Source organism: Trachemys scripta, chromosome 1 (genome assembly GCF_013100865.1).
Source record: "Trachemys scripta elegans isolate TJP31775 chromosome 1, CAS_Tse_1.0, whole genome shotgun sequence".
NCBI lineage: Eukaryota > Metazoa > Chordata > Testudines > Emydidae > Trachemys > Trachemys scripta.
In genome coordinates this window covers 116,708,824-116,735,644 of record NC_048298.1, presented here as the reverse complement: position 1 = coordinate 116,735,644, position 26,821 = coordinate 116,708,824, and the positions used below count along the sequence as shown (strand labels likewise).

The following is a 26,821-nucleotide window of genomic DNA, read 5'->3' as shown; positions in this document are numbered from 1 at the left end:
TTAAAGTGGAATTAGGAAATCCTGTAAGCTGATTAATCAAATGCCAAGGCAAAACTTTGGTATGATATCAGAAGCTGGTCCCATTTGTATTTACCGAACTAGAACACACTAAATCTTTGCACTTTCACAGAACATTGGCTAAACTGAGCCATCGAGACACAATATTCCAATGACTGATCACTATCTTTAGGCACTCTTGCATCAACTGGCATACATTGCACATCCAGTTTATTCCCCCATGCAGCTGAACATGGGTTGTGACAAATAAACTATGGCTTTGTCTACACTACAGGGGAAATTTGATCTAAGCTGCACAATTTGAGTTACGTGAATAGCGTAACTCAAATTGACATAGCTTAGAACTACTTACCGTGGGATCCACACTACGCAATGTCGACGGGAGATGCTCCCTCTACTCTTCTCAATCCGGTGGAGTACAGAAGTCAACGGGAGAGCAATTATAACGCTGACAGACCCCAGTCGTTCGCAGGTGGGATCGAACCCGGGGTCTCTGGAGCTTAGTGCATTAGCCTCTACCACATGAGCTAAAAGCCAACTGGCTCTTAACTAAGGCTGTAGAGCAAACTCATTAGTCTCTTTCTCACTCAATGGTCTCAGTGCTACTAGGTGGGACAGAGCACTATAACCAGGAGGTTTGCAGGTTACACGATCTGCAGTCAATTTAGCGGGTCTTCACTAGACCCGCTAAATCGACCGCCAATGCATCGATCACCACTTGTTAATCCCCTGGTAAGTGTAGACAAACCCTGAATCTCCACCCCACATTTCTAGTTCTTCTCTGACACAGTCTTTCCCTCCACTGTCCGATGCTTTTAGCTTCTACACCCAATCCCATATATTACTGTCACCACCACTCTGAGGCACACTCTCTCTCTCGCCTTTTATACTAACATTTACACAGAAGAGTTATATGTTGCACAAGCAGGAGACTGCCAATAGGATTTGGAGCCTTGGTCACTATTGGCAAAGGCTCCAAATCCTATTGGCAATGTGGTAGCTGGAGGACTAATGACATTTGTTTATGTTTTACAGTACACAGTGGGGTTTACTCAGGCTCTGTAAATTACAGAGAATATTTTGCAAGGGATGGTGGCTGACCCAGTTGACTCTGGGTTACGGCTCTCAGCATTCAGCTCCATCCCATCTTTTTACTGGTTTCCTGAGGTTGCTCTCGTTGGCCAGGCAGATTATCATCAATTATGTTTATTCAGAAGTGACTAAGCACCAACCAAGAATACCACCCATTGTGCTCGGCCCTGCACAACACACAGTAGTAGATAGTTCATACCCTGAAGAGCTTAGAATCCAACAGACAAGACAGACATAGGGTGGGGGAAGAGTAGAACACACAAACAGAATAAACAAGGTGATGGTGGCAAATGTCACATAAGTGCCCTGAAGAGTGTGGGGATGGGAGGTTTCAGTTAGGAGTGGATAGACTAAGCAGAAAGAATAGTGAAGAGAGTGGGGTCACTAAAAGGAAGGGGTGAGGGGAACAGGCCAGGGAAGAAGAGATGGGTAATAAATAAATAACAATAATACAACTTATATAGCACTTTTCATCAGTAGATCTCAAAGCACTTCCCAAAGGAGGTTAGTATCATTCATCCTATTATACGGATGGGGAAACTGTGTCTTGCCCAAGGTCACCCAGCAGGCAAGTAGCAAAGACAGAAATAGACCCTAGGTCTCCTCAGTCCCCGTCCTCTAGCCACAAGTGGGAAAGGTGTGGTGGGAGGCTGAGGTGAAGAGACTGTGAGGGAGGAGGGCTGGACAGCCAATCAACAAACGGCAAAGAAAATCCTGTCCAAACTTGACAATTCTCTGACTTCAGTGTCTTTTGGTGCCTGCTTTAGTTGTTCCTGTGACTGCTTCTACTGCCTTCAGTTCATGGCTGGCTCCTCCAGTTTTTCCCCAAGCCCACATTGCTGGAAGGGAGAGGAGAGGGGCACATTACATTGGTCTTAGTACCCCAAGTGGAGTGGCGGGGGAGTCTCCCCTGCACAGTTCTGGGTCCAGGGAATGTTATGGAGAAAAGATGACCCCAAGGAGCAGATGGAACAGGTGTTTACTTATTTCATGGACTCAACATAAAGGTATTTTCATAGCAGTACCCTTTAAAGCTAATGCCAAACAGTTCTAGTGGGAATCCCAGGCCTTTAAGAGAGGTTGATGGTGGCATACGGAACAACTGTATGTTTAAAGTATCAGAGGGGTAGCCGTGTTAGTCTGGATCTGTAAAAAGCGACAAAGAGTCCTGTGGCACCTTATAAACTAGCAGACATATTAGAGCATAAGCTTTCGTGGGTACATGCATCTGACGAAGTGGGTATTCACCCAAGAAAGCTTATGCTCCAATATTTCTGTTAGTCTGTATGTTTAAAGATGACGGGTAAATTTTTCCAAAGCACTTAAGTCACTTAGAGCCTTTTGAAAATGGGATTTAGGTGCTGCATTTCAATACTGAACCCAGCAAAGTCTATATTGAATAGGACTATACAGCCATTTGATTTCTGGGGAGGAAGGTGAGTCAATATTTTTCCACTAGGGATTTTAATGTGCTTTACAAACATTAATAAATTTCCCATATATATTATCATCTCCATTTTACCGATGGGGGGAAATGAGCCACAAAGTATGTAACAGAGCCACACAGGAAATCTATTCCCGACTGATAGTCCTGTGCTTTAAATAAAAGACCTGCACATGTCCCCATTTAAGCAGATAACATGCCCCAAAAGCAGCAGCAGAAACAGGACAGTTACAGATTTACCAGTGAGCAACTAGGGTCTCCGGGTTGTGACAGCAGTGGACAGATAGATCATTAAGAATATAAGAACAGCCATACTGAGTCAGACCAATGGTCCATCTAGCCCAGTTTCCTGTCTTCTGACAGTGGCCAATGCCAGGTGCTTCAGAGAGAATGAATAGCACAGGTCAATTGTATGATCCATTCCATGTTATCCAGTCCCAGCACCTGGCAATCAGAAGCTTAGGGATGCCCAGAGCATGGGATTGCATCTCTGACCCAAAAGAATTAAAGCCTGTGCAAACCCACAGCACAACCACTTTGCATCATCCTTCTAGAGAGCACAACAAGCCATTAACAGACAGCCCAGGTATTTCTCTATGATAAAAACTGTACTAAAACCATCTGAGAAATGAAGGGCAAAATAATTCTATCATTCAGAGCTGCTAATATGTGTACTGGGGCCGTACGTTGCTATCTATCTTCTTAAACTGCAAGCTGTTCAGGACGAGGAACATGTCTCACTTCCTGTCAAGCAGAATGTAAATTTATGGCACTGCATAAATGATCATTGTTAATAATCATCTAGCTTTATATAGAACTCCCCACTGATTTTCAATGGGGAAATCAACATGGAGATTGATTGCACGATGTGGCCATGTACGTAAGACTAAAATTATTCTATTACCTTATATTTATAAAGCCAAATGTGGCACTGGTCCCTAGTCTACCCTAACAATTTTTTAAATGGTCAACTTTTGTGAAATACCTAAGTGACTCCTCCAACCATGTCGTAAATGGTGCCAAATTCCTGGGGGGAGGGGAGGGGAGGGGAATGGCCAAAATTATTTGGCATATTTACATCAAGTTAATAAATGGTTTCAGGTTTACCAGAACTCAGTTTTTGGATAAGTAAACCACTTAGGAGCAACTTATGCATGTTATCAAGAGTTTGGGATATTGAAACCTAAATTTCTTAAGAGTAAAACTGAGATGGTTTATCATGCACACACACACCTTCACAGTATTATACTGTAATATCATCATTAAAATATCCTCCAATTTGCTGGTTATAAAGTAGCCATCACACCTTTTCATGATAATAAAGACTTCTTATGAGGACATATTATGTACACAACATATATGTTGTGATGATTTAAACATATGACAAATTATAGTTTCATGGGATACTTTTCATGCACCTATGAGCTGAAGGGGGGCAGCTGCGCCAGAAGTGGAACAGGCAACAGGAGAAAGCAGATGGCTGGATTGTTGCACTGCTAGAAGTGAGCAGCTCTACAATCTGGCTGGAGCTCCACCATCTGGGGAAGGTGCTGACATCTCCCAGCTTACTTGACCTGCCCTTTCCTGCCCTTCATAGGCCCGTCCCCACCTACTTTTGAGTCTTTACCAACCAGCTCCAGCCCTCACGCCAAGGAGCAGGGCTTGTGGGCTTTAATTGCCACTGTATCTCCACTCCTGGTGGATTTTGGGGGGGGGGGGGGGCTAAAATTCACAGAGAGAATCTGGCCCCCTCTTCAAATTTTATGGATGGTGTTTACAGTGGGCCAAACCAAGCCCCCAGTTCCACTTTCTCTCCCTCCACACAAAATAGAATCCACCCACTCACAGGCGTTGAAAGAAGCCACCACTACTTCTCCCAAAAGTTGAACTTCATAATCTCCACCCAGCTCTCAAGGCCAGTGGCCCCCTTCTTATCCTTGCCATAGCTGCTTGCCAGTACTTCTCTGCCTCCTGATCTGACTAACCTCCCCCCGCCAGTTCCTGGCCTGAAAGACAGCTTAGGATCATAATATAGGAATGCTTAGCAAGCAAACATTCATTCAGAAGCGACCTCCTCTTTCTCGGATGGACTTCTAGCATCACCTAATCTGACCAGCAGCTGTTCCCATGTTAAAAACATTGAATAGGAAATAAACTTTAATCTTTAGTCCCTGGTTCAGGAAATCACCCATCTCAGGAAAATACGTAAAGCACACGCTCAATTTTAAACACCTGCTTCAACACTTTCCAGTCTCAAATCTTGAGGTACTTCTGTGAGTGAGGTTAAGGATATACAAAGTTTACTCCATCACCTAGTTCAGGGGTGTAATCCACAGAGCACACAGTGACGTTATGTAACAATTTAGGACTGGGAATGCAGCAGAATATAATTTCTAACTGAAACTTCAGGACACATTTAATCAGACTGAATGCAATTACTAGAGTTGAAATTGGGCCAAGGCACCACTCAATTTTTTCCTAAGATATCTGTACTGATAAAAAGGATTTTATGGTTTGTTTTTATTAATCTAGAGAGCAGTTCCTCAATTACTACAATGATGGGCATGCTAGGCATGGCAAAAATAGGCAAGAGAGACTTCTTTCAGGAAAATGAGGGAAGCACCTGATCTGCTTTCCTAGCATTCCTTTAAATATGTGCACCACACCTTTTAAATTACAGCTCACTGTGCATCATGGACTATCAAAGTCCTGATAAGTACAGACTTTATCTACCTGCTATCTAAAACAATAGTGTGGGTGTTTTCTTGACAGTCTGATAAACGGCAATCTGACATTTAAGGAATGGACAGTGACAGATACACAGAGCAATCAGCAGTAGCTGCAGGGCTTTGAAGGTGACTGGTGACTCTGTGAAAGAGAGAGATAAAGAGGTAAAACATTCTTACCACAACTTGTCTACAGCACTACTTTATATGACAATTTGAGCTAGGAATGTGTGTTTTGAAGTGGAGAATATGTGCCCAGTGAATATAAAGGAACCACCACTAGAGTTCAAGGGCAGCCAGAAAGCCAAGAGAGGCCTAAAGAGACAAGATGGGTGAAGGGGATATCTTTTACTGGACCAACTTCTGTTGGTGAGAGAGGCAAGCTATCGAGCTACACAGAGCTCTTCTTCAGGTCTGGCAAGAAGAGCTTTATGTAAGCTCAAAAGTCTGTGTCTCACCAACAGAAGTTGGTCCTATAAAACAGGGGTTCTCAACCTTTTACTTTCTGAGCCAAGCCGCACCCCACCATGCTATAAAAACTCCACAGCCCACCTGTGCCACAATAACGGGTTTTCTGCATATAAAAAGGTGACATACTGTACCTCGGGGGAACACCCCCATGTTTATCCTTATAAAATGACGGTGTGGTATCCAATGCAAAGTTTGTCATGTTGTGTGTCTTCAGAAGGCTCATGATGCACTGAGCATTGTTGTTACATAATGTTATGTAATGTTATAGGTTATAATTTCATGTATATAGTTATGAGGCTGAAAATGTATCCTCATGGCTTAAAATAACTCCAGGCAAAAACTCCCCAAGAGCCAAGAGGGGCAGTTCACACTTCATCAAAGCATGTATGGGACAAACCCAGCCCAGCCTCACAGGAACAAAGGACGCTGGCCTAGGCAGCAACAAAAGGATCTGTTGGACTCTTAAGTGAGTTAGCCCCCTTCCTTTGGTCAGTTTGGGACTGCGATGAGGTAATGCTCACCTAACCCTGATGGGGGGAAGGGGCGGCAAAGCAAAGAGGGAAGAAAGAACATGATAAAAGGGAGAGACATTTGCCATGCTCTTCTTCTCTCCTCCACCTACATCTACAGACACTGCACCAAGCGACTGAAGCGCTGATCAAAGGGGAGAGCCTGGCTGAAGAGCAACCAGCCAGCCTGTGGTGAGAAGCATCTAAGTTTGTAAGGACACTGAAAGTGTTAAGATCAGCTTAGAATGCGTTTTGCTTTTATTTCATTTTACCAAATCTGACTTGTTATGCTTTGACTTATAATCACTTAACATCTATCTTTGTAGTTAATAAATCTGTTTGTTTATTCTACCTGAAGCAGTGAGTTTGGTTTGAAGCATGTCAGAAGCTCCCCTTGGGATAAAACGCCGGGTACATATCCATTTCTTTGTTAAATTGACGAGCTCATATAAACTTGCAGTGTCCAGTGGGCATAACAGGACACTGCAAGATGGAGGTTCCTAGGTTTGTGCCTCGGACCGGAGATATTGGCTAGTGTCATTTGGTTGCACAATCCAAGGAGCAGCTTACGTGTTAGAGGCTGTGTGTGAGCAGCCCAGGAGGGGGGGTTCTCACAGCAGAGCAGGGTAAGGCTGGCTCCCAGAGTCAAGGATTGGAGTGACCTAGCAGATCATTGGTCCGGATAACACCAGAAGGGAATGTCACAAAAAACCAGGGCTGGCATTAGGCGGTAGCAAGCAGGCAAATTACTTGGGGGCCCTCATATCACAGGAGCCCCCGCAAAGCTACATTGCTCAGGCTTCGGCTTCAGCCTTGGGTGGCAGGGCTCAGGGCCTGGGTTTCAACCCCATGTGGCAGGGCTTCAGCTTTCTCCCCTGGGCCCTAGCAAATCTAACACTAGCCCTGCTTGGAAGCCACCCCAAAACCTGCTCACAGCCCCCCAGGGTGCCTCAGACCCCTGGTTGAGAACCACTGCTATAAAAGATATTCTCCTCACCGACCTTGACTGTCTAATATCTTGGTACCAACATGGCTACAACAACAATACTGCAAACAAGAGAGGCCTAAAGAAGATGAAGGATGAGCAAAGCCAGAGAAGAGGAGGAAGTGGGAGAGATTTAAAGCAGCCACACAGGAGATGCAATGATTCTCGAAGCAAATAAGGAAGTAAAGCTTTATGCAACCTGGAGCAGCTGTATAGAAAAGATTGGAGGATTCACTGCAGTCTACTTAAAATCTATAAAAACAATGGTCAGAAGGCAGTCTTCTAGGCTGGTGTGCTGTGTTGTGGAGGGCAAAATAAATATAGTCTGATTATGTTTTTACTTTTAAAAACTGTAGTGGAAATTCTGCTGCCTATTATCTCCTGTCTTACAGGAGAGCAGAGTTCTCACTTTAAAGTGAATGTTGTACAGAAGAATCTGATTTCACATACCCTTTACATCTTTGTTCCTGAAAGGGACATTAGGAAAAAATCATTCTAAACATCCTTGTTAGTCTTTAGATTTCCCCTCCTCCATCTTATTCATCCCAATATTCATCCCAAATATACTTCTAGTCAAAGCTAATAGGACAGGTCATTTTGGAGCTCAGAACCCCTGCCATATTTATTCCCAAACAACAATCTTTATTACAGTTAAGTACCTTAAGGGCTCCTTTTCCCCTCCCAAACTTTCTCCATCTTGTCAGGTTATATACTGTAAACTCTTTGAGGTAAGGATTATTTTTTATTACACATTTGTAAAGAGTCTAGCCCAATGGGGCCCTGATCTCAGCAGGGGCCTCTGTGATCTAATTGTAATAGCGATCATTTGTACAAAAGCACTGTAAAATAATTATTTTAAAACAACAATTAAAAGCCAGAAACAGAGTTAAGGTTACGTTTAGAAAAAACAAAGCATTTAAAAGTCTGGAAATTCACAGTGAAAGAGAGACACAACTTTACATCTAGTCAATTTTTAAAAATGAGACAAAAGTATTTCAGTATTAAACCTGAAGACCAGAAATCGAACTTGATCTAGAGGCCAAGGCAGGCCTGTTTACATTTCAGATCTTTCTATGTGTAGCTGTTTGTGCAGGGTTTGCCTCCATTTTCAGCTTATGAGTTCTTAGGCTAAATTTCTCAAACTTGAGTGCTTGAAGTTAGGAACCTAACCCCAAATTTAGGCACATCAGTAGAAGTGGCCTAATTTCCAGAGGTGCTGAGCACTTGCAGCTCCTGCTGACTTCGTGGGAGATGCAGGTTGTTCAGCAGTTCAGTAATAATGTCATGATTTCCAGATGTGCCTTAATATGAATTTAACTTTATGTACCCACATTTGACTATTTTAGCTCATGCATCTTATGTAAAAACTTGAGTATCGTCTTTATACCCTAGGATCTGTATGTACCACACAGAGAGAGGTAGAAATAGATACACAGAAAGATTTAAAATTAAGTATTTTTAGTGCTTGGGAAACCAATACAGCACAGATTACAGCAGTACAAACAACTTCCCCACATGATTGAGCCTTAATGTATTGGAATAAATTCTAGAGGCAAAAGGATCATTCATAATCCCTGGCCCTTTTGGTTTGATCACATGTCCAAGAGAAACTAGACTGAATTCACTAACTCTGAACAGCTATCAGATAATAACAACTTTCAGTCTCTGCTGAACAGAGTTGGATTCAACACCATGGAAATCAATGGCAAATTATTGCTTTGCAGATTACTGAGTCCTGGATTCATGCAGTCTCCATGGAAAAAAAAGGAAACACAAACACACCCAATAAAACATATAGAGGACATTAAGCATCAAATTCTAGCATGAACGAAGACAGTACAGTTGTCAAAGCAATAAATATTTCACAAATCTAAAGAAAAATGACATTGCAAAACTGCAAAAGTAGATTTTAGAATTCAAGTTCATTATTTTATGTGAGCCGTGTATAGGAACATACAGAATCAAAGGAAATACTACTAAGGGAGCAGATAGGAAGGATGGTTACAGCTGTGGACTGGAACTTGAAAGTTCTGGTTTCAGTTCCTGGCCCTGTTGCAGTTCTTCCTGTGTGACCTTGCATAAGCCAGTAAATCTCTCTATAGTTCATTTTCCCTTCTCACCCCCTTTGTCTGTCTTTTCACTTTAGCTCATACACACCTAACACAATGGATTAAAAATATTACCACCAAATGCAGATGACCTGTCACATCACTGAGCCCCCACTCTTCTGTTGGGGAAGGATACTGTTCATGATAGTAGATGTATCAGATATACTAATCAAGATACCTATTATGGATTATGTTTTCATGCCCCCTTTGTATTTACTTTCTGTGAATATCAATCAGAAACAATTCATTTAAAATGTGAATATTAACAGAAAATATTGTACAGGATTTACCGCCGAGTAGTCCCATTTGATGAGTAAAATGATCAGGATCTTGCCCTTTGAAAATGCAAAATATGAATATTTTTGATGTAGTTAGAAAATTGTCACCAGACCCTGAAGCAGTGCTGTCCTAGTCTAGTATTTTCCAGCTGTAAATACTTTCAAATACATTTTATCCACTCAGCTCACACAAAAAAAGCACAATTAGTTGCTCTGTAAAATAATTTAATCATTGGTTAAACTTAACTAATCAACATGAGCAAATGTGAGATTAAACTGCAAGCAAGTTTAACCTCACATTTACCTTGAAACACACCTTCAGAGTAGTAACAGTTATGCAACTAGCATAGATTGCATCTAACGGTTGTCTATGCTTAAAATGCTGCGCTGATGCACCTGTGCCACTATAGTTGGCAACAGGACCATCTCTACCATTTTTGCCGCCCCAAGCAAAAAAAGAAAAGAAAAAAAAAGCCGCCCGGACTGTGCTGTCCCAATAATGGACGGAATGCCGCCCCTTAGCATGTGCCGCCCTAGGCACATGCTTCCTCCACTGGTGCCTGGAGCCGGCTCTGGTCGGCAATTCCTCATAGGTTGAGGGTGATAGACAGTTATCGCCGCTGGATCTGCAGGTGGCTAATGAGATTGATCCACAGATCTTGTCACCGTTGAGGCAAACATTTCCCAGTGAAAGGGGCAGATCTGGCTTATTGAGTCAGGATGCACCAGCGCATTGTCAATGTCAGCTTTCTGTGACAGAGGGCTGCAGAGGTAAAAGGACGACTGCGCCACTGTAGTGCTTCAATCTTGACTTTAGCAAAGCTTTGGTTATGGTCTCCCACAGTATTCTTGCCAGCAAGTTAAAAAAGTATGGATTGGATGAATGGACTATAAGGTGGATAGAAAGCTGGCTAGATTGTCGTGCTCAACAGGGAGTGATGAACGACTCAATGTCTAGTTGGCAGACGGTATCAAGCAGAGTGCCCCAGGAGTCGGTCCTGGGGCCGGTTCTGTTTAACATCTTTATCAATGATCTGGATGATGGGATTAATTGCACCCTCAGCAAGTTCGCACATGACACTAAAATGGGGGCAGAGGTAGATACACTGGAGCGTAGGGATAGGGTCCAGAGTGACCTAGACAAATTGGAGGGTTGGGCCAAAAGAAATCTGATGAGGTTCAACAAGGACAAGTGCAGAATCCTGCACTTAGGACAGAAGAATCCATGCATTGCTACAGGCTGTGGACTGGCTGGCTAAGCATCAGTTCTGCAGAAAAGGACTGGTGATTACAGTGGACGAGAAGCTAGATATGAATCAGCAGTGTGACCTCGTTGCCAAGAAGGCCAACGGCATATTGAGTTGCATTAGTAGGAGCATTGCCAGCAGATTGAGGGAAGTGATTATTCCCCTCTATTCGGCACTGGTGAGGCCACACCTGGAGTATTACATACAGTTTTGGTCCCCCCACTACAGGAGGGAATGTGGACAAATTGGAGAGAATCCCGCGGAGGACAACAAAAATGATTAGGGGGATGGGGCACATGACTTATGAGGAGAGGCTGAGGGAACTGGGGTTATTTAGTCTGCAGAAAAGAAGAGTGAGGGGGGATTTGATAGCAGCCTTCAACTACCTGAAGGGGGGTTCCAAAGAGGATGGAGCTAGGCTGTTCTCAGTGGTGGCAGATGACAGAACAAGGAGCAATGGTCTCAAGTTGCAGTGGGGGAGGTCTAGGTTGGATATTAGAAAAAACTATTTCACTAGGAGAGTGGTGAAGCACTGGAATGGATTACCTAGGGAGGTGGTAGAATCTCCGTCCTTAGAGGTTTTTAAGGTCAGCCTTGACAAAACCCGGGCTGGGATGATTTAATTGGGGTTGGTCCTGCTTTGAGCAAGGGGTTGGACTAGATGACCTCCTGAGGTCTCTTCCAACCCTAATATTCTATGATTCTATGAAGACACTACCTACGCTGACAGGAGGGCTTCTCCTGTCAGTGTAGGTAATCCACCTCCTGGAAAGCCAGTAGTTATGTTAATGGGAGAAGCCCTTCCATCGACATAGCACTGTCTACACTGGGAGTTAGGTCAGTATAACTGAGTCACTCAGGGGTGTGCATTTCCTCACCCCTGCGCGATGTAGTTATGCCAATATAAGTTAGTAGTGTAGACCAAGCTTGAAGGACAAATATTGGCAAATGGGGCTAAAGAGAATCTTCACTGATTTGATGTTAACATTTGTATTGCACACTAAAAAGAGAATGTTGCTTTAAATACTATATTTAATAAAAAACATGGAATGTAGAAAGATTTACTGCAAGTTATAGTCTTTAATGACATGATCTACTATTTTTCCCCCAGGACCCCTGCCTCATTCATTGCACGGTATGGATGGTGCTAACTGAATTACCAGCCGTTCTATATTTTGTTTTATCCTCGTTCAGTGTGTGTCCACAGACTTTATTGATTGCACACTATTCAAACCCTGCTCTGAAGATAAAATTATTAATCTCCTCATGGGCTCTCCTGTGGCACTCATCACTGTAGTATCTGAGTGCTTCACAAATACTGAATTTATCTTAACTCGCCTGGGAGGTGAGGAAGGGAAGGTATTGTTCCCCATCTGCAAAATAGGGAATTTTGAGTATGTCTACACTTACAATGCTACAGTGTAGAACTACCTACGCCAGTGGGAGAATCACTCCCATCAGTGTAGGTCAAGGGTCTCAAACTCAAATGACGACAAGGGCCACATGAGAACTAGTACATTGGCCCAAGGGCCGCATTACTGACACCTCCCCCCGCACCACCCTCGGCCCCACCCCCACTCCACCCCTTCCATGAGGCCCCGCCCATTCCCTGCCCCTATTCCAACCCCTTCCCAAAATCCCCACCCCAACTCCACCCCCTCCCTGCCCCCAGGGGGTACAAAAGGGGTGTGGCAGGGGCTCAGGGCAGGGAGTTGGGGTGTGGGGTGCAGGAGGGGTTAGGGGTGCAGCAGGGGTCAGGGTGCAGGGGGGGTGTGGTAGGGGGCTCAGGGCAGTGGGGGGGAGCTGTGCGGGGTGCAGCAGGGGGTCCAGGGAAGGGGGTCAGAGTGCAAGGTGCGGCATGGGGCTCAGGGCAGGCAGGCAGGGAGCCTTCCCTGCCCCTGCTGCACGTCAGGCCTGAGCCGCTCTAGGTAAACGCGGGGGAGGGGGTGAGGAGCTCACAGGTCGCAGAAAATAACCCCGCAGGCCGCGTGTTTGAGACCCCTGGTGTAGGTAATCCATCTCCCCAAGCTGTCAGCTGAAGAATTCTTCCATCCACCTAGTGCTGTTTATACCGGGGTGTCGGTCACACCCCTAACAGATGAAGTTATACCAAAGTAAATTCCTAGTGTAGACCAGGACTGAGGCAAGAAAGATTAAGGGCAAAAGTTTCCACTACTTTGGATGCCCAATCTGACATGCCTAGGACCTGATTTTTCAGAGTAGTTTATACAGTACTTTATACATTCAATGAAAAGCTCTGATTGACTTCAGATGCAGCTCTGTGTGCTCAGCTCTTCTGTAAATCAGGCCCTGGCATATGGTGTCAGCCACCCAGAAAATGATGAACATGCAATTAATAACCACATGTGAAAAGTTTGGTTTAAGTGACTTGCCCAGCATCACATAAGAATTGTGAAGAGTCAGGAAACAATTCCAGCTCTCCAGAACATCTTTCTCTTTCTGCAGTCCCCTGCCTCATTCACTACAAACCTTCCAACTTCTGCCACAAATGAAACAGGGTTCCTATAGGCAACAGCCTTCTTCACTACACAACCCTGACACCCCATTCCCCCAAATAGCTACATCCTGTGCACTGAATGAAGCAGAAAGTCTGGCAACCGTAACAATAGGTGGTGCTACCAGCCCTGCCTAGAACTATACATAGCACTTTGGATTTTTAGACGCTTAGTGATGCTGAGTATTAGTAATAGTTTTGTCCTCAGGAGCAGATCAAATGTGGGAATAGATCTTTTCATTATTTGCAATAACTTTAAGTGAAATAATCCTACTAAAAAAAGAGAAAGGAAAATGTATTCTTTTATTTTGTTTACCTAAGTAATAACAAAGAAAGCAGTTTGGAGGAGTACCATAGTTAGTAGGAGTTTTGCCTAAATAAGGACTGTAGGACTGAGCCCTTAAAAAACTGAACAAGCCACAAAGCAAGTGGGATGTAATATTAAACCCCACAGGAAAAAGACGAGTCATTATTAATTAGTGATTGTGTAATGACTTTGTCTCATACCTATAAATAGTATTTTTGCCACCATATAATCTGAGAAGTACAAGAGTAAACACTTTTCCACTTGACTGACTGAAAGTTACTCATGGTTTGTCAGAGATCAACAGAGATTGTTCCATGGCAGTCATGTTGGCTATTCTCAGGGTATGTCCAGACTACCCGCCGTATCCGCGGGTAGCGATCGATTTTTCAGGGATCAATATATCGCATCTTGTTAAGACATGATATATCAATCCCCGAACATGCTCCCCGTCGACTCTGGAACTCTACCAGAGTGAGCGGCAGTAGCAGAGTCGACGGGGGAGCCGTGGCTGTCGATCCCGCGCCATGAGGACCCAAGGTAAATCGATCTAAGATACTTAGACTTCAGCTATGCTATTCACGTAGCTGAAGTTGCGAATCTTAGATCAATCCCGCCCCCTGTGTAGACCAGCCCTCAGTCACTAACATCTTTAAACTGCAAGAATGATGGCAATGGTAGGCAGCTATTCGGCTCTTCTTAATGAGATCAAACTCCAGTTGACTTCAAAAGAAGGTGTATCTAAATAAGGAAAGCTGGATCAGACCCAATCTCAGTAAACTAAAATTATACCTTAGTAATGAAGGGTATTACTGCTGATGTGCATGTAAAGATTACTCACCTAGGTGAGGTTTGCAGAATAAAGCCTAAAATATGTGCCTAAAATATGTAGTCATCTCAATGTACCAGATCAAAGGCCTGACCCTGCAACAATTACTACTGGCATGAGCAGTCCTTACTTATGCATGTAGCCCCATTGAAAGCCAATGGGACAACAAAGATAGGGAGCTAAAATACTGAGCCCCACAAGAGTGACACTTCTGTATTTATAAGTGGTAAATTCTCACTTTGGAACTGATTCTGCAAAACCTCATACAGGCAAGTAGTCCTGATAGGAGTAGTTCCACTAGTGTGCATGGAGTACAGATTATTTGCACAAGAAGGGGGTTGTGTTGAGGAAAGAGCTAGATCATGCATCAAGTGCTTTTGGAACATGGCACACAGAGGGTAGTTTTGTGGCTAAGGTTTTGGACAATGACTTAAGAGGTCTAGGTTCAATTCCCAGATAGTCCCAGAAGACATCTGTAGCATCAGTTAATTACTCAATCTGCCTCACTTCCTGCTACCCCCAGTCAAGAGGAAAAGAGTCTTTTATTCATAACCTCAGGTGGTTTCCAGTAAGAATTGAAATGAGGGGCTCTAAGCACACCTTCCCCTAAATATAAAACTGAATGATTCTTGAGTTTCCATGTAAAACAAAGGCCTCCTTATTTTAGTTAATACTTTCACAATATAGACAAAATTACCTGTCATGGGTTTAACATGATATCCTGCCACCAAAATTAACAAGAGCAAACGCACACAGGAAAAATGTAAAGTTTAATTTTCTGTGGCACAATCACTTGATTATTTTGGTATATTTTCTATTTATAATTTCCAATACAAACGTCCCCATTAGCTTCCTGTCTCCAGAAGCAACAACTTCTTTTATTTGGTGAGTTTCTTCCTTTCAAAGAAACAACTTTGCGATAATCAGTATGCTTAGGGGTTTGTGGGGAAATGCAAGAGTAAATGGAGTAAGTGGAGGAGCCACCAAAAGCTGGTGTTTGTAAACAGTCTGAGGGAAATGTCTAAATATTAAGGTTAAATTTGCAAGTTGTAGTACCAGTGCAGTCGTCAAACCAGCTGTTGGTTTATAAAACTGAAAAGTCATATAGCAAATTATTTCCCACATCACCTATCCAGGCACCCCCCAAAAAATAGTCACCCAAACAAGGAACTGGGAGCCTGTAGCATAGAGGGGATGAAGAGGAACCTGCATCTGGAAAGGTCAGCCTTGTTTGTTGCAGACTGAAGCATTTTCGAATTTATTCTCTCCTCAATAGGACAAAGTCATCTGCAGTTGCTTGGCTGTAATTGCTAGCTCTGCATTAAAGAAGGAGCTTCTGTCATGCCTAGCCAGTGAACTGATATTAACATGTACCCTCCAATCACCCGAGATTGGTTATAGTCCCTGAAAGCCTCAGAGGATCAGAATCTGATTTTAAGGAATTAAATGATTGGTAACGTTTTTGTTATTGCGGCAGACAGGACCTAAAGTAATTGCATCCTAGACTGGCTCCAGTATCAGATTTCAGAAAGTCGAATTTCATCCAAAAATCATTCAAGGATGCAGTGCTTAATTTGTGCCAGGGGTTGCCAGGGCTTGGCAGTTCATAGCCCCAGCATCTCTGGGCTTGCCACATCAGTTATGAAAGTAAAAAAAAAATTGCTTAAGCCCATGCACCTAATTGGTTGAGCCCAGGCATCTCTTTCAGCACAAATTAAGCACTGCAAGGATTATGTCATAGAAAACAATTCAGTATTCTGAAAAAGAGTTACTTGACATTCAAACATGATTTGTTCTGGCACTCACTACAGAAAGAGGGCATTTGGGAGGGAAATCGACTGCTACTCCCTCTTACCTTCCATTTGCTACTAAGAGGAGAGGAAGAAAGCCAGATGATGGGGGTCATAGGTGCTGGAACTAGTGATGCTGGGGGTGCTGCTGCACCCTCTGGCTTGAAGGGGTTTCCATCATATACGGGGTTTACAGTTTGGTTAAAAGCAACAGAGGGTCCTGTGGCACCTTTAAGACTAACAGAAGTATTGGGAGCATAAGCTTTCGTGGGTAAGAACCTCACTTCTTCAGATGCAAGTAATGGAAATCTCCAGAGGCAGGTATAAATCAGTATGGTTAAATGGCTCCCAGCACCCCCACTATACAAATTGTTCCAGCACCCCTAGGAGATGGGTGGAAGAGGGAGAAAAGAAAGAAGTCAGGCTATATATTCCCAAAGATCATATGATTAGTCAATAGATGGGAGTGTTTTTCAAGGCACCGCAGACCTACATTGTACCTAATTTCAAACCAGACTCATTGGAAAATCCCCTGAGTAGCAGGAGCCTGGTCCTTCAATGAGTCCTAACTGCAGCACTCCCCTTTCCCGTTGAGGCTGGAGAAGGTGAAATTTACACTTTGATGAGCCGGCTCTGGAGATGCACAGACATGGACAAAAAAAAAAAAAAAAAACAACCACCCAGCAGACTCTCCACATGTTTTGCATAATAAAGTGCACGGGAAGGGTCTCCTTGCAGCTTTGATTTCAAAATTGGGGGAGTTGCTCAATGCTTACAGATCTCCCCTCCCAACACCTGGAAACACATTCGGGTGTCTCAGGCACACCTTGAAAAATCAAGCCAGGGGAGCATGAAGGTCTTTTTCTTTGTTAGGGACCAAAAGGCATCACTGCAGCGTGGCATGATCCCGGGGTACAGCCAAGCCCGCAACAGCCAGAAGTGAGAGCGCCCGTTGCGCTTTCCCGGGAGAGACCTTGGTGTTGGTTTTATTTGTATATAAAAAAGAAAGAAACATGGTTCGTCCTTTAGCCCACTCCCACTGCCCTCACAGGATCCCAAAGGTACCAAACCACTACCCCCAAAAACACTTTTCACAGCAGAAGGGTCTGGCCAGCCCCCCACTAGTTAAAGCCGCTACGAGTTTGGGGTGGGGGGTAAAGATCAATATTTGAGTGTGACAAATAAAGTTCGGCTTTATTTATTGGGGGGGGGGTACACGGGGCCCACTGCGCTCTGCTCCTGTCCCTGGCTGCCCTTGGGCTGCCCCTGGGCATGGGGCAGGGAGGCTGGGTACCTGAAGCCGGTGACTGCGGTCTGGTTGCTCCTCCACGCCTTGCCCTGCTGCAGCAGCACCCCCTGCACGACCTCCTTCTCGTCGGGCAGCCGGTACACGGGGAAGATGTAGAGCCAGCAAAGGACAAAGACACACAAGGCACTGGCCCCCCCGACGGGCAACCGGGTCCGGGGACATTTACACACCGGCCCCGCCGCCGCCATCCTCCTCCTCCTCCCCCGGCAGATCTTCCTCCGGGCCGGGCTGCAGTCACTCATCAGTCCCGGCGAGCGGCCGCCGGAGCGCCAAAGCCCCCCATGCAACAGACACAGAGCCGCCGCCGCGATGGTGAGCCGGCTCCCCCGGGGGCTCCCCGCCGGCCGCCCCGCTGCTCTAGGGACGGGGGCCATCCTGAAGGCCAGCGGCGGATGCCATCGCAGCCCAGCTAGCCGGGGGAGCGGCTGCCCGCTGCTCAAGCCAGGGATCGGCAGGGCTCAGCCGCTTCCTCTCTCGGTAGCAGCGGCGGCTGCTGCTGCTGTCTCGCTTCCTCCCAGTCATTTGGTCCTCTGCTCCCCCTCCCTCCCCTTCCCTCCGCCAGGCACACAGCACCCGGGGAGCTGTCACTGCAGCAAGTCCTTGTACATTTCCATTCTGCCGCCCGTTCCCGGGCTTCCCTCCTGCTCCCCAAATCCGAGGGGAACAAAGAGCTGCCCCTCCCCCCTCGCCCCAGGAGCTGTCAGCAACCTTCTCCTGCACCCCTGAAAGCGGGGAGATGGGGGGAGGGACTCGACACGACAGCGGGGTGACCGGAAATCAGGGCTTTTTTCCCCCCGCAGGAAAAAGAAAATATCTCCTTTGACCCGTTCAGATCAGCGCCTCCTGGATTGGCGCTGGCAGCAGGGTTTAGCTTTTTTGCTCGCCTTCAGTAAAAGGGGGGGGGGGGAATCAGGCTGAGCCAGGCAATGGCAGGAGACTTACATGATCCCCCTACCCCCCAAGTCCCCCCCCCCCCCCCCCCCCCCCCCCCCCTGTGACACTGCATCAGCCACACGCACAAAGCAGCCTCCTTCCTCCACTCGCCTCGCCGAGGATTCCCAGCGCGCCGAGCCGAGAGCCTCTCAGAGATCGCGCCACCCTTCCCCTGCCCCCAAACATCAGTCCACCCTGCAGCCTCCCTTCACCCCACACCGCTGTTCCCCGGGGGCTTCCACCCCCAATCGCCTCGGCAGGATCCCCCCCTCCCCGGCCCCACACGCATTCACAGTACATAACTCCCCACCTCCACTTCCCAGCACACCCAAACAAACCCAGGATCTCACTAGTCTCAGGCGATTCCCATCCAAGCCTGCCCCGCCCCCCTCCTAAATAACCCGGCGGGATGCCACTCACGCCGCCTTATCCCCATGCCCAGGACAGGATTCCCGCCCCATCCCCAATCAACCACCCTGCTAAACCCCGGATCTCACTGGCACATAGGGACATGGCTCCGGTACATGCCGTTCCCCGCGCTCCCGGCAGTAAATGACGAAACACAGGCAGGATCCTGGATCCAGGCTCGCTCGCTCTCACACACACCCTCCTCCTCTTATATACTGCACCCAGATGTGCAAGCAGCTGGGATCCAGCCGGACACAGACATCAGCCTCATGGCGCAGAGCCTTTGCTGCGACCATTTCTATTCATTGTTTATATTGGGAAATCACTTTCCCCCATTAAACCCTCCATCCCGAAACCCTTTTAAAATGTCAGCCGGGGCCATTCTTATACAGGGATCTCGCCCGAAAACCGTCCATCCTTCCCAGCCACCAGAGTACTGCAAAGTGGGGAAAGCCCAGCATCACACCTCCCATCCCGATCGCTCTTCAGCACGCCCTTGCGGCTGACTTGTCTAGCTGCATACAGCTAAATTGTCAGCATATTGTGCTCCGGGGCTAGAGCTAGCTGTGAAGAATGACAAAATATAGGAAAAACTGAGAGACTGGATTTCATGGGGACTAGCCTGGTCATTCCCCTCCCACCCTCCGCCACGTTTTCGCCCCTTTCCAATGCTAGCCTGCTTGATACCTTGGGCGGGGGGGCACACTCCTTTTTTAACCCCACAGATCACTCAGTTTGAAGACAAGCTACACTAACTAGCCAAAGCATACCAGTTGTGCGTGGACTTTCACTAGCAACCTGAGACTCTGTTAGTTATTTACCTCCCTCAAACTGCCAGACACTTGGAATTAGATTGAATCCACCATCTCCATCTCACATATGCCACTGTAGGGGAACTAGATGATAGTGTTTTGTGGTCAGCGCTGAGGTCTGCTGGATTCAAACCACTATCCTAGAAACGGGCTGGATTGCCAGTCTCCTGTGCTGTGCCACTGACATCATAGCAACTATAAAGATATTTTTGGATGATACAACACATTAAGCTAGTGGCATTGGGAAACCTGAATTAAGGACGGTCTCCAAGAGGCAGCCACACTCTCTTAATTAACTTCTCTAAGGTTGGGTCTACACTACGCGCCTGAATCGGCAGGCAGAAATCGACCTCTCGGGGATTGATTTATTGCGTCCCATCGGGACGCGACAATCGAGCCCCTAATCAACGCTCTTACTCTACCAGCGGAGGTGGGAGTAAGTGCCATTGACAGGAAGCCGCGAAGGTCGATTTTGCCGCCGTCCTCACAGCGGGGTAAGTCGGCTGCGATATGTCGAATTCAGCTACGCTATTCACATAGCTGAATTTGCGTATCTTAAATAGACTCCCCGCTGTAGTGTAGATGTAGCCTTAGTGTTTCGTACAATTGTGTTTGATCTTTAGAGGCAAAGCACTTTTATCAAGGCAAACAATGTTGCTGCTACACAGTTGTCAGTGTATTTTAAAATAGCTTCGATATGTTGTAAAATAAAGACAATTTTTACTTACATTAAGGGCCAAATTCCTCAATATCTGTGTGTATGAAGTTTCAGGAAAATGAGAGAAACTGATCCCAGAGCTCGAATGTAGGAAACTGGGGATGCACCCATGGCTGAAATTCCTCCAATAATGTTAGTATATGCTGAGTTACAGTATCATCAGTCTCTTTAATAACATGTTGTAAGGACTCAGTGTCTTCAGACAAACAAACACTTTTGTGTGTTAGCCAAAAGTTGCCTGACAAATGCTAGAACTACATGAATACCTCCATCTGGCTCACCCCATTTAACAAATGAATAACATTTCAGAGCACTCAGAGCCTCAAATACTGAAGATCAGGCACATCAGAGCACGGTCGCGTTGCTTACCAGCAAGCATTTGATCTGCAGTACAAGCCTCCGAATCAACAAGAAGTTCTAGTAATCCTGCTTCTCCCAAAAAATTCCCACTACATGAAATAAAACAGCACAGGATGTGAAAACCACCCAGGTGAATCACATTGGTACCAAGTTCATTGCAGAGATCAATTTCACCTGCTGAACAACAGCATAGAGCTGCTGACATTCCCTTACATTTAAGCACTGTAGTATAGACTGTGGCCAGGGCAGCTGGTTTGGCATCCACAGTAGGTACATATGCAACTGCTGGGTAGGTGCTCTTTGTTGCAAGCTTCTGGTTGAAACTAGTCCAGAAGTGTGAACAATATCAACCTCATTTGATATTGGTAGGATATCACAAGGTAGTAGTCTTAAAAGACACCAGCAGAGATCTCTGATAGTGTTCATTTGTAGGTGACAAGAGTTTATTTTCTCAAGTACTTTTTCATGACAAGTCAATTCTGGACATGGGCTAGGTTTTTCAAACGCTGCAAACTGGATAAGACACTGATTGCCCAGGGAGAGTAAGTGACATTTCTTTCCCATGCTTCAGTAATATTTCTTGTGAAGCTGGACTAACTGCAGACTGTTCTTGGAATACCACTCTAGCCATCAATTGGAAGGTATTCTTTCCATCAATGGTTTCTACCTTTATGTCTCTATCATCTCCTTCATGGATGAGATTTCCACCAGCGTGAATTGATACAATTCTATTTGTAATGAATATACCTCACTGGAGTCTTTCTACTTCCGTTTTTTGCAGCACTTGTGATGAACCACCTCAACTCATAATTGATGCAGAATTCATGAAGGCGTAGTATGTCAATTAAACTATGTGACCAATTATGGTGTAGCTGTGCAGCAAGGCTTATGTGTAGCAGCATGATAATTTTGGAAATATTAAATACTCTGCAGCTGAGAGGCACCTTCTTTGAATGTCTTCTGAATGAGGATACTCATTGCTGGCTGAATTATGTGCCTCATTATCTAACCACCAAGGGACAAACTCCTTTACCAACTGGCGCACAAAAGTAACTGACCTCTAAACTACAACCACCTTTGGACAATATTCTGAGATTATCGTTTTGCCTGTTTCAGACCAAAGGATTGAAGCATAATTATAGAAAACTTGTTCACTTGAAAGCTGTTCATCAGACTCACTCACCTGAAGAGCATCCACAAAACGTTTAGATGACTTAAGTTTCTGTTTCAGGTTACTAGCAACTTGGATAGTGTCAACTAATGTTATTACACTACATAGAACAATGGTAGACTTGTTCTGAGGGAAGCAGGGTTTTATATCTTTGTAGCAGTTTGGACAGAAGAAGAGCTTTATTATTATACATAAGCCATTGTCTCTCTTCCATCAGCTGATAAAATGCAATGTATTGTTGCCATTAACTAGATTCATTTTACTCATGTAGGGAAAAAAAGGCATATTGAATGATAAACTGCATCCTTCGCAATCACATCTTCTACAGATGTTCTGCACATGTCATCACCTCCTCTCTTAGATTGGTTGCTCTCTCAAATGCTTCTATTTTGTCAAGTTTCTCATCTTGTGTTCAATACAACTCTGACCTGCCAAATTGGACTTGTGTGTATATTTCTGAAGCAATCCCTGTGATAGAGTGTTGGTGGCATGTCATCTAAACTAGAAAACTCATCCAATAGCCACCAGTACAATTCATCTCTCCTGGCTACTGCTGCCAGCATCACAGAATTCTGTCCAGCACCGGTGGCTTTTGACAGTTTTGCAGTCTTGCGATTTTCTTGACAAATAAGCACATTTTTCAAGGTTTGTGAAGGCTCTTCTTCTCTGATGAAAGCTTTAGAGGACTTGTATCCTCAATATCTTCACACAGTGTACCTTGTGTAGAGGTAAGATTCCCAAAGTACACCTCTACCCCGATATAACATGACCCGATATAACACAAATTCAGATATAACACGGTAAAGCAGCGCCCCGGGGGGCGGGGCTGCGCACTCCGGCGGATCAAAGCAAGTTCAATATAACGTGGTTTCACCTATAATGCGGTAAGATTTTTTGACTCCCAAGGACAGCGTTATATCGAGGTAGAGGTGTATATTGTTAGATCTACATATTAGTATTAACATTGCCATTTTGTTTAGTGAGCATTTTGACTGAAACCCAATATGAAGCTGGGTAATGTCATCTCTAACATTAATATCGACCTGTGCATAAGTGACACTGAATTGAAAAGCTAATTTCTAGAATATTTCAAAGGCTAGTACTTCATGCATAGGCAACAACTAATTAAAACCTTCTACCAGGTAGACTAGATGCTACATTATATGTACAAAACTTGCAAATAGAGAAGCATTACATTAGGAATTCGCATACATTTATATCTATTCACAGTGCAGTACAAACTATGGGCATGTTACATACTGCTACTAGTGTACAACTGTCAGTGAGAGACTGAACTGGTCAGAACATTTCAATTGAAAATATAGAAAACTATAATAGTCACTTGTTAGATACTTTGACAATTAAGAATATGTGATGTGAAAACATATAGTGTTAGTATATTGCAAAATGTTATTTGCCATTTTTGCCACATGCTAAACACTTTCATCATTTCTAGAAAAAAAAAATCTTGCCCATGCAGAATCTATAAAAATCTTTTAATACATTGTAATTTGGTAGTTTAGACCAATAAAACACCCTATTAAGGTACTGAATTTCACAGTAAAATCTGTAGTCCTAATCGGGTTGCAGTGTTTCTGGAACTGTGCAAAAAAAAAGCAAACAAACAAACAAAAAGACGACACTCATTTTGGATACCATTGTTTCACCTCACCTACAGGCTTACAACATCACTTGTCAGCTCCGCATCATACGTCATCTAAATGAACATAAAATAAGCTTTCTAATTATTCATGATGGGGTGTGTGTAGGCTACTTTGTGAGTAGCCAGTTTCCAGGCTACTCACAAAGTGACCCCTACTTTGTGGGAGTGGAGTTGCTTTAAAAGATCTTGGCATGAATTTCTAAAAGGTTGCAAGTGCTTGCAGGTAGGTTCCTAAGCCCATGGTTAGGTAGCTTAGCTTTCTCTCACTCTCTCACACACACACATACACACCAACAAAGGATGGGGGCTTTTCCCCTCAACTTCAACAGCCCAATTAATGACAAATCTCTCTCTCTCTCTCTCTCTCTCTTCTGCTTTGCAGGTTTCCGTGTGGGCTGAATATCTTTGAATTTATGCAAGCCACCATGCTGGAATGTAAATCTTCAATAATCTAAGTGCACCCACCTCTGCCTGCCTAATAAAATAACTTACTTTATGCAATGATCTCTTGATGTCTACTCTTTAGTGTTCAAGTATTAGAGCAGGGCCAGCCCACAACATTTTGGCACCTGAGGCGGGGAGCTCAACTGATGTTTTGCTTGGGCCAAAACTTTGAAAAGTCTCAATTCTGCCTTCTTCCTGTTCTACTCCTCTCATGGTACTGCTCTGCTACCTACCCCAATAAAGGAGAACTAACAACTTAAAATGCCTTGTTCAAAAATTTTAAGTAACACTTAACTTTCGAACAGCAAATGTAACTTTTCTTGTCTGCATAGTAAACACTGGCGTTTTTATCTGTTTGAATAATCAAAGTGCTGCTTTCCGTGCCTTCTTGGTTGCAAAGATTTGAACTGCTTCCTGAAGGTCCACAGTCTGGGCCAGCTCATGCTCTATTGAGATGGTTGCAAGGCCGACCAGCCTCTCCTGTGTCATTGTGGAGCATAGATGTGTTTTTATGAACTTCATCATGGAGAAGCTGCGTTCTCCACTGGTAACTGTTACAGGAAGTGTTAGAAGTATGTGCAGAGCAACAAAAGCATTTGGAAAGAGGATGGTCATCTGATTTGTGCACATATATTCCAGAACAGCCTTTGGAGTTGATCCTGCTGAAATGTATCTTGAAAGGGCTTTCAGTTCATCACCTAAATCACTCGCATCAATATTGCTCATGTCGTCATGTGTCAACACTGTCTTTAGTGCCCTACATTGCTGGTGTACGTCTTCTTCAGGTATAGTGAGGAGTTTTGGAATATCATACAACATCCCAAATATACTGCTGTGTTCCTTGAGCTACACGAAACGTTCTTCAACTGACTGTATTGCACAATCTAGTACCTGGTTAAAGAATTCAACTTTGAATTGTTGTTTGGGGTCTCTTATGGGATTATCCCATGCCTCGTAATCAAAATATCTTCTTCTTCGGTGACTCTTGTATTCTTGAATGGGTGGGAAAATAGTTTCAGTGTGAAGTTCCTCTGCCAACTTCTGTGCACTCTTCAGAACATTTTGAAATCCCTCATCTGACCGGTAAGACTGTAGGTATGACTTTACTTTGTCCAGTTGTTCCATTGCTCCACATATATCAAAGTCAACACCTTGGAGTCTCTTGCTTACAACATTTATTTCAAACAGTATGTCATGCCACAGCACTAAACCACACAGAAATTTGAAGTTTTATGTATGTTTCTGGTGATTCCATTTCCCTCTGCCACTGTTCTTCCATGAACAGTTCCTGTCATAGCATTATCCTCCATAATGGCAACTATGGTATTATCTATCTTCCCACTTTATCGCCTCCACTTGACTTCACTTGTGGCACTCAGTGGTTTCAGTAACAGAGACTATGTTCCCAGATGTTGCTTCAAAATTTGCCATAGATGAGTTGATGCAGAGAAAAATACATAGATGCTTTGAATTACATTAAAAAATTCAGCAGCCTCACTAGAAGCTGAGGCTGCATCACTGACCACCAAGTTCAATGAATGAGAACTGCATGGGACAAAAAAGGCTCAAGGGTTTAACTCTCGGATCCATGTCTGCACTCATCTGTTCTTTCCTCTCATGTTGGCACCATTATTGTAGCCCTGACCTCTCATGTCAGCTATCACAATTCCCGTATCTTTCAGCTTTTTAAGAAGCACATTTGTCATACCAGCTCCTGTAGTATCATCAATGTCAATACATTCTAGAAAATGCTCCCTGACAGTCACCATTGCAGGGACATTTTCATTAGGTTCTGTTGTTGTTACAAAATGCACCATTAAAGTCATTTGTTCCGTATAGCTGATGTCAGGTGTGCAGTCCAGAATAACAGAGTAATATCTTGCTGACTTCAGAGCTGCCATAATCTTCTGTTTGACTTTTGTTGCCAGTAACTGTATGATCTCATTTTGAAGTCTTTTTCCAAGGTAGTGGTGTGTATACATTTCTTGGGTGGTGACTCTTCTTAGATGCTCCTGGAGTACAGCATCAAACTCAGCCATCAGCTCCACAATTTTAAGGAAGTTTCCATTGTTTGGCACATACAGCTGATCTGAAGTGCCATGCACTGCTAGGTTTTGGGTAGCAAGCATTTTCACAATGGCAATGAGCCTTTTCAGAACATTTTGCCAGTAAAGAGACTCTGATGCAATCTTCTCTTGATGCTGATCATCTATGATGGCCTTTAACCTTAGTCTCATCTCAAGATCTTTCCACCTATGGAATGCTCTCTGGTGATTTGCTGCCTTCTCACGGCATGCCAGATTTCTAGCCAGATTTTTCCAGTCCTTTGTTCCTGGAACATTAGACTGGAAGACTTTGCAACAAAACCAGTAAGCAGCATTCTAGGTTTTTGAGTACATAAGCCATGGCCTCTCCACTTTGTCACCATTGGGGATTTCACGCCAATAATGTGCTGGATGGAAACTTCTATTTTCATTGTCTTTGGGGAACATGAAGTTTTTCACTTGCTGTGGCCCATGCAGTACAAGGAAGTCCCTCAGGCTACTGTTCAAAAGGGTCCACAGTCCTGGATCATCTAGACTTAAGGAACTAAACTCAGCAGCAGTTGTTTCTTGTGCCTCCACCACACCCTTCTCTGATCTACACTTTTCTTCAAAAATGTGCATGCTTACATCCATTTGAGATGG

General features: G+C 44.5%; 1 protein-coding gene across 1 annotated transcript in view; it reads right to left on the bottom strand.

The window, feature by feature from the left end:
- The window catches only part of ST8SIA1 (ST8 alpha-N-acetyl-neuraminide alpha-2,8-sialyltransferase 1), a 173,511-nt gene extending 154,948 nt beyond the window's left edge, over positions 1-18,563 (bottom strand). The window contains exon 1 of the mRNA XM_034782629.1: positions 17,611-18,563. Coding sequence (XP_034638520.1) covers positions 17,611-17,999 — 389 coding nt within the window. The 5' untranslated portion in view covers positions 18,000-18,563. The remainder of the gene's footprint in view (positions 1-17,610) is intronic.
- Positions 18,564-26,821: the final 8,258 nt, after the last annotated feature.